This window comes from Gadus morhua, chromosome 5, assembly GCF_902167405.1.
Source record: "Gadus morhua chromosome 5, gadMor3.0, whole genome shotgun sequence".
Classification (NCBI taxonomy): domain Eukaryota; kingdom Metazoa; phylum Chordata; class Actinopteri; order Gadiformes; family Gadidae; genus Gadus; species Gadus morhua.
The window spans coordinates 23,066,028-23,086,414 of record NC_044052.1 but is presented as its reverse complement, the minus strand read 5'-3'; the positions used below and the strand labels follow the sequence as shown (position 1 = coordinate 23,086,414).

At 46.8% G+C, this 20,387-nt stretch overlaps 2 protein-coding genes across 7 annotated transcripts in view; both read left to right on the top strand.

The window, feature by feature from the left end:
• The window catches only part of LOC115544457 (uncharacterized), a 993,561-nt gene that overhangs the window by 499,048 nt on the left and 474,126 nt on the right, over nucleotides 1–20,387 (top strand). The window lies entirely within an intron of this gene.
• On the top strand, nucleotides 530–18,622 carry LOC115544472 (class I histocompatibility antigen, F10 alpha chain). 6 transcript variants are annotated; one of them, XR_003976866.1, is made up of 8 exons: nucleotides 530–834; nucleotides 2,158–2,424; nucleotides 3,252–3,530; nucleotides 10,708–11,007; nucleotides 11,261–11,365; nucleotides 11,612–11,638; nucleotides 12,219–12,289; nucleotides 15,918–16,266. XR_003976866.1 is itself a non-coding variant. In XM_030357455.1 (7 exons), exons 1-7 carry the CDS (start codon nucleotides 780–782, stop codon nucleotides 18,585–18,587), a joined length of 1,278 nt encoding a protein of 425 aa, XP_030213315.1. In that variant the 5' UTR covers nucleotides 530–779; the 3' UTR covers nucleotides 18,588–18,622. The 6 variants fall into 6 exon arrangements, 4 of the variants coding, with proteins under 4 accessions (XP_030213315.1, XP_030213317.1, XP_030213316.1 ...); XR_003976867.1 differs by lacking the exon at nucleotides 15,918–16,266 and adding an exon at nucleotides 15,120–15,136; XM_030357455.1 differs by lacking the exons at nucleotides 11,612–11,638; nucleotides 15,918–16,266 and adding an exon at nucleotides 18,387–18,622.

Genomic DNA, 20,387 nt, shown 5'->3' with positions numbered 1-20,387 from the left:
TACAATCCTACGACGTCGTGAGTGCAGCGGATGCGCGTTCACGTTAAGAGGAGTTTCGGGAAACGCTCCAAAGAAATTGACGATGGATCGCAAGATCCATCGGGAGAATGATCGTACGAGCGAAGATCCATCGTTATCGGGAAACGGGGCCCAGGAGCACTCGCGCACAATAAAACAATGTTCATCTAATATTTTTTTTATTATTATTATTTAAAATATTTAACAAGACTGCAATGACTTGGCAAGTCACATGACTCAAGTCAAGTCAAGTCACAAGTCAGGAAGGGGCAAGTCAAAGTCAAGTCAAGTCTTTCGTTAGTGTTGGTCAAGCAAGTCACAAGTCGCAAAACTGGCGACTCGAGTCGGACTCGAGTCAAGTCTTTGACTCGAGTCCCCCCATCTCTGGTGTGTGTGTGTGTGTGTGTGTGTGTGTGTGTGTGTGTGTGTGTGTGTGTGTGTGTGTGTGTGTGTGTGTGTGTGTGTGTGTGTGTGTGTGTGTGTGTGTGTGTGTGTGTGTGTGTGTGTGCGCGCGCGTCTGTGTTTGTGTTTGTGTTTAATCTGTTGAACACTGACGTCTACTCGGCCTCTCTTGAGGCTCTCCTGCCCGTTCGGTTGCTACACTTATTTCTACTTCAACTGTTGTTGTTGTCCACCTGGTAAATAATGACGCGACCGCCATTATTAATTCCCATTGGTCGAGCGGGTCTCCCTCCTCCCTCCCCTCGAGTCCCGCCGGTTCAGACCTTCAGGAGACCAGACGACCATCCTCCACACTCAGCATGGGGGCGTTGGGACTGCTGCTGCTGCTGGGGCTCCTCTCCGGGGGGTCTGCAGGTAGGACCCTTCAGAGCGTCTCGGTCCGAACTATATATAGAACCGGAACTAGAACTATTGTGGTCCCGAAGCAGTGCTTAGTTTCGCTGTCTTTACTGTTGATATGAAACTGCGTTTGTGTACAATCTCAAACTCAAACAACTAATCCACAGGATGATTAATCATTCACTTGTTCCGATCTTTAAAACGAATTTTCAGAAACCAGTTTGCGTTTTGTTTCGACTGCGTTTCATTTTGTGTCCGAGCTGAGAAAACGAAAGTTAGTCTGAGACTAAACCGGATGACGATGTTTGGTTTCTGAATCTGTTCTTAAAGTCAACAGATGTGTTGGTTTATCAGAACCACTTTCATACTGTTCGACCCTACTCACTTTAATTCTTTATCAATTCATCATATCAACCTAGCTATCAACACAGACAGCTAGGTTAACCCATTCCCCTTATACAACACAGATAGCTAGGTTAACCCATTCCCCCTATACAACACAGATAGCTAGGTTAACCCATTCCCCCTATACAACACAGATAGCTAGGTTAACCCATTCCCTGTATACAACACAGATAGCTAGGTTAACCCATTCCCCCTATACAACACAGATAGCTAGGTTAACCCATTCCCCCTATACAACACAGATAGCTAGGTTAACCCATTCCCCCTATACAACACAGATAGCTAGGTTAACCCATTCCCCTATACAACACAGATAGCTAGGTTAACCCATTCCCTGTATACAACACAGATAGCTAGGTTAACACATTCCCTGTATATAACACAGATAGCTAGGTTAACCCATTCCCTATATACAACACAGATAGCTAGGTTAACCCATTCCCCTTTACAACACAGATAGCTAGGTTAACCCATTCCCCCTATACAACACAGATAGCTAGGTTAACCCATTCCTAGTTGAGTGGAGGATTCAAATGAAGCTTAGACAAAGCGTTTCACTGTAACCTGGAGAGATGTCAATACAGTTGAAAGAAATCCTCCATAAATGTTCGGTAGACAGGGGGCGGAGCCGCATACTGGGGGGGAGGGGGCGGGGCCACATGCTGGGGGGGGGGGGGGGGGCACATGCTGGGGGGGAGGGGGCGGGGCCACATGCTGGGGGTGAGGGGGCGGACCCACATACTGGGGGGGGTGGGCGGAGTCACACGCTGGGGGGGGGAGGGGGCGGAGCTACATGCTGGGGGGGGGCACATGCTGGGGGGGGAGGAGGGGGTGGAGCCACACGCTGGGGGGGGGTCTGTCTGTCTGTCTGTCTCAAGTGATGTACAGCCTTAACCTGTCTGTCTGTCTGTCTGTCTGTCTGTCTGTCCACAGTGATTCACTCTCTGAGGTATTTCGACACGGGGTCGTCTGGCCTCTCATCCTTCCCAGAGTTTGTGTCTGTTGGGATGGTGGATGAGGTTCAGTTTGTTCACTATGACAGCGTCAGTGAGAGAGCCGTACCCAAACAGGCCTGGATGGACCAGCTCACCAGAGACCGCCCAAACTACTGGGACACGGAGACTAGAATATATCAGGGTGACCGGCAGGTCTTCAAGGTCAACATAGAGATTGTTAAGAAGCGCTTCAACCAGACGGGAGGTATGTTCATACATTATATATGCACACACACACACACACACACACACACATACATACACACACACACACACACACACACACACACACACACACACACACACACACACACACACACACACACACACACACACAGGAGCACACACACGCAGGAGCACACACACACACACACAGGAGCACACACACGCAGGAGCACACACACACACAGGAGCACACACACGCAGGAGCACACACACACACGCAGGAGCACACACATGCACGCAGGACCACACACACACACACACGCACGTTTCCATGACTACCAACACACCCACATGTCCAGAGGCCACAGTACTGACCACAGAGGGCATCCCATAATACCTCTAGAGCAGCACCCAGACAGACAGACAGTTAACCTACAGACAGACAGACAGTTGACCTACAGACAGACATACAGTTGACCTACAGACAGACAGACAGTTAACCTACCGACAGACAGACAGTTAACCTACCGACAGACAGACAGTTAACCAACAGACTGACAGACAGTTAACCTTCAGACAGACAGACAGTTAACCTATAGACAGACAGTTAACCTTCAGACAGACAGACAGTTAACCTACAGACAGACAGTTAACCTACAGACAGACAGTTAACCTACAGACAGACAGACAGTTAACCGACAGACAGACAGACAGTTAACCTACAAACAGACAGTTAATCTCTCTCTCTCTCTCTCTCTCTCTCTCTCTCTCTCTCTCTCTCTCTCTCTCTCTCTCTCTCTCTCTCTCTCTCTCTCTCTCTCTCTCTCTCTCTCTCTCTCTCTCTCTCTCTCTCTCTCTCTCTCTCAGGTGCCCACGTGTATCAGAGGATGTCTGGCTGTGAGTGGGATGATGAGGATGATACTACTTATGGTCATGAACAGTATGCCTACGATGGAGAGGACTTCCTAGCGTTTGACCTGAAGACCCTGACCTGGGTCGCTGCAGTACGTCAGGCTGTCCCCTCCAAACTGAGATTGGATCAGAATAGAGCTGGTAATCAACGCAAGAAGAACTACCTCACCAAGGAGTGTGTTGATTTGCTGAAGAAGCTGCTGGCCTATGGGAAGAGCACTCTGCAGAGAACAGGTAGAGTCACATGACCTGGTGGGTGTGACCGACTCATGTCTGGTGGATTAACTGATACACTACAGCAGTAGTGAACCCCCCCCCCCCTCCCCGTGGGTCGGCTGTATCCATTACCAACCCCACTCACACTCGGCCTATACTGCTGGAATAAAAAATGATTTATTTTTATTTTTATCATTAAGCAGATTTCGCCCACTGCTATAAGCAATAGGAGGCTGGTTGGATAAGAAAGAAACACGTCAACATCAGCATTGGCTGTAATGTAGTTTTTTTTAAATCAAAAGGAACATTAAATGTCGGCTACAAGACGCGTCATTTTATCATGGACAAAAATCATGTGCACTTAACGTGAACAACATTCACATCACCTGAATAATCAAGTGAATAACAGTTAACTATCAGACCAATCGCTAAACACTTCACCAGACTTAGCCATTAATAAAGCTATATTGTAAGACGCCAACATCCCGCTTTCACTTTGATTGGCGTTCCGGGCGAACAGGATGTTGATTGTAGGACGCTGTTACCAGGATGAGCCTTGCGGCGGTGGAAGGATTGGAGGCAGTATGAAAGATGTTAGTAAGGCCGTGGGCCTGAATTTATTCCGGTACCAAAAATGTCCATCAGGAGGCAAAAAAAAAATGAATAATGAATAAACACAAAAAAAAAACCCCAATCAATAATTCTAAATAACTTTCAATAATCAAAAAAACAACGGTCCTCCCCTCGGCACTAATAAAGCCCTTGGCTGATCTAAGAGCCAGGTGTTGTCACCCGCTCACCTCAGACCCTTCTGCCCCACCTACATGATTTGGACCTGAATATATCCTACCCGGCCTGACCCATACCCCTCTTAATTCAATTAACCCTCCCCTACACATTTCCGATTTACCTATACCCACCCCTAGTTACCCACCTTACCCCAGACCTATTCGTCTAAAACCTATCCTTACCCTCTACTTCCCTGACACCTTAAATATTCCCCAAGTACCCCAACACATCCCTCTCCTCGCACACACTTGGTCTCGCCCGTCTGACGTCACCCCCACACCGCACAAATGTTCTTCCGGACTTCACGTCGGGTCCTCCCGCAGCCCCCGCCACCCGGAAGCCAGCGCAACCGTAACGTGAGTGTTTTTACGTTGTCCTTGTTTGTACCGTGTCCCCTGACCGGCTTCCTCATAACGTGTGTTTTTTGTGTGTTGCAGGTGGCGTCATGAATGTGTTTGAATGTTCTGTGTGTGTTAAATAAAAGGGTACTTGTAAATCCCGGTGTCAGTCCTGTTTTTATCCATTGCCTGCAGTAACGGGCAGCCGCCCCGTTACATTACCCCCCTCCCGTACAGACGACTCCTGTCGTCCCAGGGAAGGAAAAGGCCCTTCCAAGCCGGGCTCCATGCTCACTCCTTCCCCCCCCGCTTCCGGGATGCGGGAAAGGAAATCCGCCACTCTGTTTGTAGCCCCAGGCCGGTAGGTCACGGTGAACCTGTATGGCTGGAGAGACAGGTACCACCTGGTGACCCGGGAGTTCGTGTCACGCATCCTCTCCAGCCACTGAAGTGCTCTGTGGTCGGTCTCCAGATGAAAAGGTCTCCCCAAGAGGTAATACCTCAGGGAGTCGAGGGCCCACTTAATCGCCAGGCACTCCAGCTCCACAGCCGAGTACCGCCTCTCCCTCGGGACCAGCTTCCGGCTGATGTATGCGACAGGCCTCCGGAACCCGTCCACCTCCTGAAGCAGGACTGCACCGAGCCCCACCCCAGAGGCGTCTGTCTGGACAATGAACGGCCTATCGAAGTCTGGGCTCAGCAGGACAGAGTCGCCGCAGACTGCCCCCTTCAGGTCCTGGAAGGCTGATTCGCACTGCTCCGTCCAGACCACTCTGTTTGGTGCCGCCGCCCTGGTGAGATCAGAAAGGGGAGAAGCCCTCTCGGAAAAATTAGGAATAAACCTCCGATACCATCCCGCTAAGCCTAAAAAAGATCTCACCTTCTTTTTGGTGGTCGGAGGTGTGCAGTTGCGCATGGCGTCCACTTTCTCCACTTGTGGTCGGATCACACCCTCACCGATCACGTAGCCCAGGTAGCTGACTTCTTTCTGCCCCAGGGCACACTTCTTCGGATTTATGGTCAGCCCTGCTTCCCGAATCCGTCCAAAGACCTGCTTGAGGTGGTCCAGATGATCCTGCCAGGTGTTGCTGTAAATCACCACATCATCCAGGGACGCTGCAGCAAACTCATGGACTCCTGCCAGTATGGTGTCCATGAGCCTCTGGAAACTGGCTGGCGCCCCCTGCAGGCCAAACGGCATCACCCGAAAATGGTAGAGGCCAAATGGGGTCCGGAAAGCCGTGACCTCCTTTGCTCCCTCCCTCAGTGGCACTTGCCAATAGCCCCGGAAAAGATCGATCGTAGAAATGTACTTCGCCTTCCCTAGGCGTTCCAGCAGATCGTCAATTCGGGGCATTGGGTAGGGGTCCACCTTGCTGAGGGTATTGACTTGCCGGAAGTCTATACAGAATCTGATGGTGCCATCTCGCTTCGGCACCAGCACCACTGGGCTGCACCAGTCACTGGAGGAAGGCTCTACGACTCCCAGCGATAGCATGACATCAAGCTCTTCCCGCAAGGCGCCCACCAACCTTTCTGGCACCCGGTAGCTCCTCCGCTGAGGGGACGCGTCTGGTTGCAGGATGATGTCGTGCTCCACGGCCGTCATACGCCCAGGTTTCTCCTGGAACAAGTTGGGGTCCAAAAGCTCCTTTACTTGATCCTGCTGGTCTTCCTCCAGATGGGAAATGTCCACCCTCTGTGAGATGGTCTTGACCGGGAAAAACTGCTCCTCTGGCTCCTCTTCCTCAGTCACCGCCCGGACAAACAGCGTCTCCACTTGGCCTCTGGAATGGAATTCTTTCAAGAGGTTGACATGAAAAGTTTGTTTCTTCTTACCCCGCTCTGGCATGTGGACCTCATAGGTGACCTCTCCCGTCCTCCTGGTGATCTCATAGGGGCCATGCCACTTAGCCAGGAGTTTGTTGTCATCTGTGGGCAGTAGGAGCAGCACCTTTTGGCCCGGCACAAAGGTCCTTTCCCTGGCTTTTCCATCATACCAGGTTTTCTGTTTTTTTCTGCGCCAGCTCCATGTTCTGATGCGCCAGTGCAGACATCTCTTCCAGCCGGTTCCTCATCTGGATGACATACAGTGCCACATTCTGATTCTCTTCTTTGGGCCCCTCCCAGAGCTCCTTCAACAGGTCCCAAGGACCCCTCACTTGCCGACCATAAAGAAGCTCAAAGGGAGAGAAGCCTGTGGAGGCCTGTGGCACATCCCTGTATGCAAACAGGAGGTACGGCAGCCACTCGTCCCAATCCTTTCCGGTCTGCGAGACAAAGCGGCGGAGCATGGTTTTGAGGGTACGGTTAAACCGTTCCACTAACCCGTCTGTCCGGGGATGATAAGGCGTGGTCTTGATGCCTTTAATGCCTAACAGACTGTAAACTTGCCTCAGAAGTGTGGACAGAAAATTAGTGCCCTGATCAGTCAGTACCTCTCTTGGCACTCCCACCCGTGAAAATAGCTGCACGAGGCAATTGGCCACCTGTCTTGCCTTGATGTTCTTGAGAGGAAATGCTTCTGGGTATCTAGTGGCATAGTCACACAACACTAAGATGTAACGGTACCCCCCTTTACTTCTCTCTAGTGGGCCAACTATATCCATCCCAATGCGTGAAAAAGGTGTGTCAATGATCGGCAGAGAATGTAGGTGTGCACGTGGGACTGCCCTACCTGAGGTAAGCTGACACTCTGGACATGCACGGACGAAACTGGATACATCTGTGTACATATTCGGCCAGCTAAACCGGCTCCCTATTCTGGCAAGTGTTTTGTCTTTCCCTAGATGTCCAGACCATGGGATAGAATGGGCCAGGGTCATCACCTTCTCTCTTATCGGGCCGGGCACCACCAAGTTCTCACACTCCCCTTTTACTTGATACAGGATATCATTCTTCAAAATGTACCTTGCATCCTGCGTACCGCTACTTGTGCTCTGTGTCCCTTTGACACCCCCTGTGGCTTTCTGAAACCATAGCTCCCGTGTCTTATCCTGTCTCTGCAACTCCACAATGTTTGTGGGTATGTCCATCTCCAATGCCCTGCTTGGTTGTGTCCACTCTTGCTTCTCTTGACCAGCTTCAACTGTAATTTTCTGTCTGCGTTTCTCCTGCCTTGACAAACGCTTCCGCTCCCCTCTACTCTCCACGTCCAGCACCAATTCATTCTCCGCAAAGGGAAGTGCCCTCAACTCACTAACCCTTTGGGCCCTAGTAACTGCATTACAGTGCTTAACCTGGGGGATTAAATCACATAAAATAGGTAGATCATGCCCCAAGACAACTTTATAAGGCAGCTGGGGTGCTACAGCAACAGACATGAAAAAGGTCTGGCCACTCACGGTAAGAAAAATCTCAGCAGTAGGATAACTCTTAACATCGCCATAGACACAGCATACTTTAACTGGGGGTTACACCCTACACTCCTCCAACGGGATTAGACTCTGATGAACCAGTGTTTGTGAACTGCCAGTATCAACAAGAGCTTTTACAGCTTCTCCATTGACCAAAACCTGAACTGAGTGACCTGTGCTGTTAGGTGCATGTTGTGTGTGTGGTCTCGGTGCATAGCACATGTTTGTGTCCTGTGTTTTCTTCTCCTGACAGTTTTGTCTAGTGTGACCCGGTTTCCCACAGTGAAAACAGTTACCGTCCTGTCTGGTACCATCTGGCCATCTATTATAACTGGTGGACCTACCATAAGACTGACCACGCTTCTCATCACCCCCATCAGATTTCCTTCCGGCTGAGCTCCGTCGGCTTGTGCTGGGGCCTCTGGTGCCTAGTCGAGCCGACTGGAACACTTCTGCCAACCTGGCTGCCTCCTCTGCTGTCTTGGGATCATGCTCTCGGATCCAGATGGCCATATCCTCGCCCAGCATATCCATAAACTGTTCCAGGATGAACATCTCTGTGATCTCCTTCACTGAATGCTTCTCGGGCCTGATCCACTTCTGGAGGTATTCTTTTAGTCTGACATACAATTCTCTTGGTGTCTCACCCGGCAAAATCTCTGACGTACGGAATTTCTGTCGGAAGGTCTCAGGCCTTACATTGTACTTTTTCATAATGGCCTCCTTCACCAGGGTGTAGTCGTCCGTGTCCTCCATGTCCATGGCGACGAATGCACCGCGAGCCTTCCCAGTGAGCAGTGGCACAATCCGTATGGTCCATGTGGACTCCGGCCACCTGCAGGTCACTGCCACCCTCTCGAACGTGGCTAGGAAGTGTTCGATGTCATCCTCTTTCGATAGCGGTTGAAGCTTAGGATCCTTAAACCTTGTTTCTCTGGAGTCTCCCGTCAGCGTGTTGGCTCTTGACGACCCACTGCTTAGGATGTTTCCCACCTCACCCTGGAGTAGCTGGAATTGGTGGCTCATCACCTTCCAGCGCTGATCCTGGGACTGTACCACTTTCTCCCATCTGCTTTCCCTCACTTCTTGGGCCTGTAGCATTATCTTCATCATGCTCGCCAGCTCCGACACTACTCCCTCTGCTGGGCTACCGGTTCCCGAGGGTCCCTCTCCCTCTGTTGGCCGGGTGCTGGTGGTATCCACCTGTTCCTCTTCCTGCTGGTGACGTACATCGCCCTCTTTGGCCGGCTTGGATTTTGGTCCCATCTTCCACACTGCCCCCTGTTGAGGCGCTCCGGTTTCTTCTGACACCAATTGTTACCAGGATGAGCCTTGCGGCGGTGGAAGGATTGGAGGCAGTATGAAAGATGTTAGTAAGGCCGTGGGCCTGAATTTATTCCGGTACCAAAAATGTCCATCAGGAGGCAAAAAAAAAATGAATAATGAATAAACACAAAAAAAAAAAACCAATCAATAATTCTAAATAACTTTCAATAATCAAAAAAACAACGGTCCTCCCCTCGGCACTAATAAAGCCCTTGGCTGATCTAAGAGCCAGGTGTTGTCACCCGCTCACCTCAGACCCTTCTGCCCCACCTACATGATTTGGACCTGAATATATCCTACCCGGCCTGACCCATACCCCTCTTAATTCAATTAACCCTCCCCTACACATTTCCGATTTACCTATACCCACCCCTAGTTACCCACCTTACCCCAGACCTATTCGTCTAAAACCTATCCTTACCCTCTACTTCCCTGACACCTTAAATATTCCCCAAGTTCCCCAACACACCCCTCTCCTCGCACACACTTGGTCTCGCCCGTCTGACGTCACCCCCACACCGCACAAATGTTCTTCCGGACTTCAAGTCGGGTCCTCCCGCAGCCCCCGGCACCCGGAAGCCAGCGCAACCGTAACGTGAGTGTTTTTACGTTGTCCTTGTTTGTACCGTGTCCCCTGACCGGCTTCCTCATAACGTGTGTTTTTTGTGTGTTGCAGGTGGCGTCATGAATGTGTTTGAATGTTCTGTGTGTGTTAAATAAAAGGGTACTTGTAAATCCCGGTGTCAGTCCTGTTTTTATCCATTGCCTGCAGTAACGGGCAGCCGCCCCGTTACAGACGCCTTGAACGGCGATCCCTCAGAGACTGGAGTAGGCCGGATCTTTGGATGCCTTGTCAGGATGTTTTTTAAATGAATGTTCCTGTGACCGTGAGGGTTTCATGGCCTCATTAGAGAAAACGTGATCTCAGAGCAGGCACATAGGTAAACCACTGTTGATCTCTGAAGGAATAAATCCATCATTTATGCAATTGACATTTTACTGTCTGCCCTTTTTCTTGCTATCCGCCATGTTTCATTGTGTTGTGTTGGTTACTGAACTGTTAACCCGTGAACTTGGATTATGTTTATCATCGTTACTATAGAGATCATGACGATAGCTGCTGTAACGGGAGTCCGGGCGTGTGCAGGACCGAACCGCGCTGTATGATCACTGTTACACTGAGCACAGAGAGTGAAGAGTAGCTGAGACGGTAGAGGGGTTAGAAACCCATGAATGAAAATAGGCTATTTATTTATTTCAGGTACCCTATTTTTGTACCAAAAAGGTTTGAAAACCATGAAAGTTTAAATATATATTTATTTTTCTCTCTCTCTCCCCCCTCTCTCTCCCCCCCCCTCTCCCTCTCCCCCCCCCCTCTCTCTCCAGAGCGTCCGCGGGTGTCTCTGCTCCAGAGGAGCCCCTCCTCCCCAGTGGTGTGCCATGCTACAGGCTTCTACCCTGACAGGGTGGTGGTGTTCTGGAGGAGAGACGGCCAGGAGCTCCATGAGCAGGTGGACCCCGGGGAGGTCCTCCCCAACCACGACGGGACCTTCCAGGTCAGCGTGGACCTGGACCTCACGGCCGTCCCACAGGAGGACTGGGGGAGGTACGAGTGTGTGGTCCAGCTGAAAGGCATCGAGGACATCCCCATCCCCCTGGACCCCGCCCTCATCAGGACCAACGGGGGTAAGACTGGTGGTGGAGGGGATGGAGGTGGTGGATTGTGGGTAAATTAGTTACATGAATAGGGCTAGGCTCAGATCAGTCCCTGAGTGACCCTGAGCTCCCGAACACATTTTAGAGGAATAGTTACACTGACGTTGTGTAGCATCACGTGACCATAGACATGGGGTTCAATGATGGACGGTTGGACAGGGGAGGGTCTGTAATAACATCTATTATTACACACCTGATTTTATTTTCTTGATTTACCTTCAAGGCAAGAGTCACCTCCTTGTTTTCATCCTCGTTGGTGTCGCTGTTGCTGCTGTTGTTGTTGTTGCTGCTGCTGTTGTTGGAGTCTTTGTGTACCAGAAGAGGAACGGTGAGTGGATCAAACTCTCCAGGAGGACAAACACCTGATCTCCACCTGCTCTTACTTCCTGTCCCCTTCCTAGAATCTGTTTGGTTGTCTTCATACACTGGAGGTCTGGTGGTAGAAACCTCTCCACCTCTGAATGATGAACCTTCTCCAATGTCCACAGAGATGTTGTGGCATTAAGAATATGAAAGTATAATAACATGAGGATATTCACCACTGATAACACTAATCATTTCTCTTGATCCTTAGATTCAGACTAGCGTCACAAACCAGTTGGTGAGTAAAATATGTTTTATTGCAGTTCTGCTCTTATGATTAATGCTATTACCAATACAGAGACCTTGGTGACTTGTCAAGCTCATTGGACTATACAGCTCTGTAGATCTGGAAACATCTAGATACATCTATCTCACTGGACTATACAGCTCTATAGATCTAGATACATCTAGCTCAGTGGACTATGCAGCTCTATAGATCTAGATCCATCTAGCTCACTGGACTATACAGCTCTATAGTTCTAGATCCATCTAGCTCACTGGACTATACAGCTCTATAGTTCTAGATCCATCTAGCTCACTGGACTATACAGCTCTATATATCTAGAACCGTCCAGCTCACTGGACTATACAGCTCTATAGATCTGGATACATCTAGCTCACCGGACCATACAGCTCTATAGATCTAGATACATCTAGCTCACTGGACTATACAGCTCTATAGATCTAGATCCATCTAGCTCACTGGACTATACAGCTCTGTAGATCTAGATCCATCTATCTCACTGGACTATACAGCTCTATAGATCTAGATACATCTAGCTCATGACCTCACCTCCTCCCATTCTGCTACATCCCAGGTTCTTCTGACAGCTGCTCTGGGAACACTGAGGGGCAGAATCCGGCTCCTGAGGCCCAACCTTTGACCACAGTCAGTACTTTACCACTTTACAATACTTATTCAAGGCAAGGCAAGGCAAGGCAACTTTATTTATATAGCACTTTTCATACACAAGGCAGACTCAAAGTGCTTCACATATAAACATTGTCATACAATAAAATAAAATAATAGATAAGTAAAAGAAAAACATATGCAAAGAAATGGTTAAAATAGAAAAAGGCATTTTAGTATTAAAATAGAAAATAAAGGCAAAGTTAAAAAAGCTTTTTAGAAAGTGCAATGTATTTAAGATTTTAGCAGAAAGCTATAGCAAACATAAAAGTCTTCAGTCTTGTTTTAAAGGTGCTCAGAGTTGGGGCAAGTCTTAAATCCTCTGGGAGTTTATTCCAGCTATTTGTTGCATAGTAACTAAATCCTGCTTTCCCATGTTTTGTGTTTACTCTGGGGATAATTAACAGATTAGTCTCAGAGGATCTTAGTGGTCTAGAAGGCTGATGTAGTGGAAGCATATCAGTTAAATATTTTGGGCCTAAACCATGTAGGGATTTATAGGTTAGCAACATGATATGTTGCTAACCTCCACCTCAAGCTGGTGTGTAGTGAGCGTTCTGGCACCGATTGGCTGCAGTGCATCACCCAAGTGGGTGCTACATATTGGTGGTGGTTAGTGTGGTCCCCCCTTCACTTTAGGCGTCTTTGAGTGTTATTAATTATTATTATTCTTCATGTTTAACCTCTGTTTTCCTTTTATTCCTAGTCTGTTTTACATAGTTTTGAATGATGACTATATGCTCTGTAAGGTGACCTTGGGTGTCTTGAAAGGCGCCTCTAAATTAAATGTATTATTATTATTATTTATTATTATTATGATTTTAAAATCAATTCTCTGACCTACAGGAAGCCAATGTAACGATTTCAGAATTGGTGTAATATGATCAAATTTTTTGGTCTTTGTTAGAACTCTAGCAGCAGCATTCTGAACAAGCTGAATCTTCCTCAGAGTTTGTTTTGGAAGACCTGTGAGGAGACCATTGCAGTAATCAAGCTTACTAGTGATAAAGGCATGTACAAGTTTTTGTAAGTCTTCGGTGGACATGAGCCCTCTAAGTCTTGCTACATTTTTAAGGTGATAATATGCCGATTTTGTAACTGATTTGATGTGACTGTCAAAATGTAAATCTGAATCCATGATAACCCCTAGATTTCTGGCTTTGATTGAGGTTTTCAGGGACAGAGAGTGAAGGTGTTGGGTTACTTTAAGCCTTTCCGTTTTAGAACCAAATACAATTATCTCTGTTTTGTCCTCATTTAGTTGAAGGAAATTTCGGCACATCCATTCCTTCACTTGCTCAATGCACTGGCACAGCAGATCTATGGGCCGATAGTCATTTGGTGATAGCGATACATAGATTTGCGTGTCATCAGCATAGCAATGATGGTCAATATTGTTATTTTGCATGATTTGCCCTAGTGGGAGCATGTAGATGTTGAATAAAGAGGGTCCTAAGATCGAACCTTGTGGGACTCCACATGTCACGTTGGTTGATTCTGATACAAAGTCGCCAATGGAAACAAAGTAGTTCCTATTTTGTAGGTAGGACCTGAACCAATTTAAGACAGTGCCTGAAAGCCCCACCCAGTTTTCTAACCTTTCCAGAAGTAATGTATGGTCTACAGTGTCGAATGCAGCACTGAGGTCAAGTAGCATTAGTATTGAGGTTTTGCCAGAGTCTGTGTTAAGACGGATGTCGTTTACAACTTTAATAAGGGCGGTCTCAGTGCTGTGCAGGGGTCGAAATCCTGATTGGAAGGTGTCATAGCAACCAGTTGATGCCAGGAAGTGATTTAGTTGCTGGAGGACAACTTTCTCAATGATTTTACTTATGAAGGGTAGATTTGATATTGGTCTGTAGTTGTTAATAATAGAGGCATCTAGGCTCCGCTTTTTTAAAAGGGGTTTAATAACTGCAGTTTTCAAAGCTTTTGGGAACTTGCCTGACTGGAGAGAGTTGTTAACTATCTGCAATATGTCTACTGCTAGGCAGTCGAAAACATTCTTAAAGAGGTTGTTAGGTATAGTATCAAGGCAACAGGTGGATGGCTTTAGTTGTGTCACAGTTTCCACAAGATTTTGAGAGTCTATAACATTAAAGCATGCCATCCTTGCCACGTAATTTTTGCCTGAACAGGGTGGTAGTCCAACATTTTTGTTTGACGTGGAGATATTGATGGCGCGTCTGATACCTTCGATTTTATCAATATAAAAAGCTGCAAACTCATTGCATATCTGCGTGGAATGGAGATCAGGTGGAATTTCTGTTGGGGGGTTGGTCAGTCTGTCAACAGTTGCAAATAGGGTTTTTGCATTATTAGTGTTGGTTTTAATGATATTGGAGAAAAATGTTTCTCTAGCATTTTTTAAGTTTAAATTGTAGGCACGGAGGCTCTCTTTATAGATATCGTGGTGAATATGAAGTTTTGTTTTACGCCAGATGCGTTCAACCTTCCTGCATTCCTTTTTCTGTGCTGTTACAGAAGCAGCTTTTCTCCAGGGTGCCTTTTGCTTTCCAGAAATCGTTTTAACCTTATAAGGTGCAATGACATCTATGACTTTCAAAATTTTCAAATTAAAGTTTTCTACAAGATCATCAGCAGAACATGGGTTTAGAGGTGGTAGCAAGGAGATGGCCTTTTTAAAAAGTACATTAGAATCTTCATTGATATACCGTTTTTTGACAGTGTTTGATTTTGTCTGTATGTCGGGAATAAAAGATATGTTAAAGAAAACACAAAAGTGGTCAGACAAGGAAGGATCAGTCACAGAGAGATCAGAAACATTGTAGAGAAAGGTCAGTCACAGGCCGTGACTGACCTCTAGTGGAGGAGGTGAGAGCAGAGGAAGACGGGGTAGGATGGGCCTACAACTGGTGTACAGTATTATGTATAAATGTTGCCGTTTGAGATAATGCTTTATAATCTACGAGTCATATGTTAAAAGTTAGATATTATCAGCAGCCTACTTCATCACAGTAATGGTAATACTTTAACAATAATCCATCTCAGTGATATATTAACATTCATTTGTTAACAGTACTTCATCACAGTAATAGATTAACATTCATTTGTTAACAGTACTTCATCACAGTAATAGATTAACAGTCATATTTTAAAGATACAAGATTTATTTTACAATGACCTACAGTGTGTATGCATCCTGTAACATTAGACTTCAGCAGTAATTGATAAATGTTCAGTCTTGTAAACCGACATCCAGCCCGCGTCGCCTCGTCTGAACCCACGCGGAGGAAAGAGTCACTTTCTCTTTCAGACGACCACGGGATTTATTTGATATCAGTACTAATGACTTAGAAAAAATAAACAAACTCCATTCATAGACTATTGGTCAAGAGTCGCCTTGGCCAGAGCCGTAATGATATGCGAATTTGAAGCGTTCATGAGTGACAACAATACCACAAAATAAGATCTCATAAAGACGCCCCATTGTAACATGAGCAGCTATGACTCAGAGGAGATAACCCCTCCCACTGTATGGCTCAGAGGAGATAACCCCTCCCACTTCATGGCTCAGAGGAGATAACCCCTCCCACTCTATGGCTCAGAGGAGATAACCCCTCCTACTGTCACTCTGCATTCACAGGCCGTGACTGCCCTCTAGTGGAGGAGATGAGAGCAGAGGAAGACGGGCAGGATGGGCCTACAACTGGTGTACAGTATTATGTATAAATGTTAACGTTTGAGATAATGCTTTATAATCTACGGTTGGTTTATAGAGTAACTAATGTACTGTTACTGATATTTACTGATGTTATTATGCAGTTTTTGCTGTTGCGGGTGGATAATTCTCTATGTAATCTACCGTTGGTTTATAAAGTAACCAATACACTTACAAATACATCACAGATGTTATTAAGCAGCTGTTTTAGGTGGAGAATGAGATTGCAACCAAACTATTAAATAAATAAAGAATTTTTGTACGGTGAACTTTGCGTTGAATGAATAGTTGTTTTATTTTCCCACTAACAGTTAACGTTGAAACATACAGACGCAGGCGTATCGCCTCCAAATGTATGCTGGGTAATAATGTGTTAATCCCATAGCTGCCCACAGAGTCGATGCGTCCTCATCAATCACTTGTCAACAGAGCAGAATTCGGCCAACAACCCTGAGCAGGTTATTAAAGAGACACAGGGACTGTCCAGTCTGAAACAACATTAAAATAGTTCACATTCTATGGATAAAATAACATTCTTATTGCTAAATTAACAAAAAGTCAATTTGAATATGAAATAATATTAGTGAAAGCTTGCTGGAGACTGGACTCTGACTCCCTGCTGTGAGACTGGACTCTGACTCCGTGCTGTGAGACTGGACTCTGACTCCCTGCTGTGAGACTGGACTCTGACTCCCTGCTGGGAGACTGTTCTGGACTTGACTGCTTGGAGACTCGGGTCTCTCTCTCTGGAGACAGAAAGTAAAGATGTGGTCACGTTCCATAAGGGCTGTTTTAAATCAGTGTATCATATCATCACTGCATGCATCGTTAGTCTGTTGCATAATTATTCCAAAAAAACAATGCTTCCAAATATGTCCCTTCTTTAAACTGGTCTCACGTGCCAAGCTAAGGTAGGCCTAGTGTTGATGAACCAAACATCGGAATAATAAGAAACATTGAGAGAATGAAGTACAGACAAGAAGAAGAAGAAAATAAATCAGTGAATGAAAAGTGACAGGGAAGTGTGTGTGTGTGTGTGTGTGTGTGTGTGTGTGTGTGTGTGTGTGTGTGTGTGTGTGTGTGTGTAAACCAAATAAACGCATCATCGCATGACTGTCACAGACTCGGACACTCTGTGATGATAAACTGTCACTGACACTATGGGATAACCAACAGTCTCACTTCAAATTCCAACTGTTGTCAGGGGCACCTTAGCGTCTGTCACTGACGGTAAAGGTGCCCTTCTGAGTATTCTGCAGACGGAGAGGGGGTTCAACTCACTACAATGTAACGCCATCCCGGCGATGTTTGGCGTTCAGAGCGGGTGCTCCAGCAGCCCATTCACTCCTGTTTTAACCCGACTACGGCTCTAATAGACGCTGGGAGCATCTTTCCTATTGGATAATTTTAGATTTTTTTTCTGTGAAAATGGCGGACATACTTTTTATTCTGGGTGGAAAATATGATAATTTGGGTTAGTATAGTTACGCCATTTAAAGTGTTTATGTAAACATTTCTAGCGAGAAATGTGCATTTTACCGTCATAATCTTCGCTCGGTGAATGTGTAGGAGGATAAATATATTATTATGAAATATAATGATTATATTATTAATTATTATCATTCCGATGATAGCAATGTGAAGATAGTTAAAATGCCGTCATCTATGGAAGTAAACCTGTCTGAACGGTTCGGCTCCTCTGAACAGGAGTCTTCTGGTGTCGTACGTTTTCATCCATATCAGTTACGCGTCTTTCTACCGTCCTGGAAGACACGTCTTTAATCCTGAGATGGGGGTGGCTCTGTTTGGTAATCCATTAAAGATAACCTCTGAACTGCTCAGCCTCCTTCATGTATCCTCCATCGGAGATCAGAGAAGGGCTACAGACAACGATTTCACAGCAAAGTACGCACAAAGCTCGGTCCTTCAGGGAACCAATCAAACTTACATCCATACACATCCTCTCATAAACAGTCAATCATGCGCATAAATACAAAATATGGGAATAAAAAGGAGCCCACTGCGATCTCAGAAGAACTCATGGGTGAAAAATGCAGGATACCTTTTAATTAAAAAAATGCACAGACATAAAAATACACATAAACATGGTAAAAGCATGCAGGAAGTATTAAAAACACACAAATAAGTGCTGGCAGATAATGTGCAAAATATATAAAACTGAGTAAATAAATGGGTATATAAAATAAAGATAAATAAGGCATAGTGAAGCCATTCACACATTCATACCATCCTTCACATAAAAGAAGCCTCCAACAGAATAAAAGGAAGAGTGAAAGAGGTGGAAGGCCTCAATAGATCATGATGTGAATGATCAACAGTAAGGATAAAAACGTGTAACATATTAAAACACACAGTCGACCCGACGCCATGCAGGGAACCCCCCAGGAGGAGTCCCAGGACCCCCCAGCGCCCCCAGCAGCGTCCCAGTGCAGCCCCCACTCCCTGATGTTCAGGCCCAAGGGGGGGAGGGTCTTAAGCTTGGCTCTCCACCTCTGCTCCGCCTCCTTCCTCTGTCTGTCCGCCCAGCACGCCTTCACCTCCAGCCCGGTGATGAACAGTGAGGTGATGGGGTGAGTTTGGAAGTGTTGGACGATGTGAGTGTTGAGTGTGCCCACGTGTGTAGTATATAAGAGCTGTTTAAGTCGGGTGAGTATCCTTTTGAGCCATCCCTATCGGAGGGGAGCCTCTTGTGGTTGCTTCTTCAAGAATCTCTATGTGATAAATAGCTTGTAATAATTAGAGGACAGTATGGTAAGAGTTATCCATGGTTTTATGGGAGTGCATTCATCAAAGAATAGAGAAAGGGTCAGACGGGAGGGAGGGGGGTAAGATAGAGGGAGGGGGGGTAAGATAGAGGGAGGGAGGGGGGGTAAGATAGAGGGAGGGAGGGGGGGTAAGATAGAGGGAGGGAGGGGGGGGTAAGATAGAGGGAGGGAGGGTAAGATAGAGGGAGGGGGGGTAAGATAGAGGGAGGGAGGGGGGGTAAGATAGAGGGAGGGAGGGGGGGTAAGATAGAGGGAGGGAGGGTAAGATAGAGGGAGGGGGGGTAAGATAGAGGGAGGGGGGTTTTAGGAGGTAAAGAAAGATGAAAACAGAAGAGATGCAATGCAAAACAAACTATAATTGGGTTGAGTTAAACGTTGCCATTGGACACCAGATGATGAAAATAATAAAAACTAAAATCAGAAGGGTGGGAATAGGGAAAAAAGAATACAAAGGGGGGTAGTAAATCATAAAATAAAAATAACTAAACAGATACTGTAACAGATGAGAAAAAATACTAATGTTCTTTTTCCATGTGTGGAGAGGTAGGCTGTAGCTAAGTGGGATGGTGGGAGGGTTAGAGTCAGGGTTAGGGTTAGAGTTAGGGGGAGGTTGAGGGTTAGGGTTAGGACGCTAAGGACGGTCAGTGGGACCCGACATACAGTACGTCACCTCATCTCCGAGTCCAGGGGTGGTTTCTAAATGCTTTTGTGCTGACTTTCCTGCAAAAGTCAAAAGTGTGTGTGTGTGTGTGTGTGTGTGTGTGTGTGTGTGTGTGTGTGTGTGTGTGTGTGTGTGTGTGTGTGTGTGTGTGTGTGTGTGTGTGTGTGTGTGTGTGTGTGTGTGTGTGTGTAGTATATCTGTGTGTGTGTGTGTGTGTGCGTCTGAGAGAGAGAGAGAGAGAGAGAGAGAGAGAGAGAGAGAGAGAGAGAGAGAGAGAGAGAGAGAGAGAGAGAGAGAGAGAGAGAGAGAGAGAGAGAGAGAGAGAGAGAGAGAGAGACTTTCCCGATCTACTCACTCACTCACTCACTCACTCACTCACTCGCTCACTCACTCACTCGCTCGCTCGCTCGCTCGCTCACTCACTCACAGGACGGAGCAGACAGAGCGTCTTGGTCCGAACTATATATAGAGCCGGAACTAGAACTATAGTGGTCCCGAAGCCGTGCTAAGTTTCGCTTTCTTTCCTTTTGATATGAAACTGGTTTTGTGTACAATCTCAAACTTGAACAATTAATCCACAGGACGATTAATCATTCACTTATTCTGATATTTAAACCGATTTAATCTCTCTCTCTCTCTCTCTCTCTCTCTCTCTCTCTCTCTCTCTCTCTCCCCCTCCCTCCCCTCTCTCCCATCTCCCCTTCTCCTATCCCCTCTCTCTCTCTCTCTCTCTCTCTCTCTCTCTCTCTCTCTCTCTCTCTCTCTCTCTCTCTCTCTCTCTCTCTCTCTCTCTCTCTCTCTCTCTCTCTCTCTCTAACTCTCTCTCTCTCTCTCTCTCTCTCTCTCTAACTCTCTCTCTCTCTCTCTCTCTCTCTCTCTCTCTCTCTCTCTCTCTCTCTCTCTCTCTCTCTCTCTCTCTCTCTCTCTCTCTACCTCTCCTCTCTCTTC

Excerpts from the sequence above, each read along its gene's own strand:
- LOC115544472 (XM_030357455.1), top strand. The coding sequence starts at position 780 with ATGGGGGCGTTGGGACTGCTGCTGCTGCTGGGGCTCCTCTCCGGGGGG. Across the intron at positions 2,425-3,251 it reads GCGCTTCAACCAGACGGGAG|GTGCCCACGTGTATCAGAGG; the intron begins GTATGTTCATAC and ends TCTCTCTCTCAG. Across the intron at positions 3,531-10,707 it reads GAGCACTCTGCAGAGAACAG|AGCGTCCGCGGGTGTCTCTG; the intron begins GTAGAGTCACAT and ends CTCTCTCTCCAG.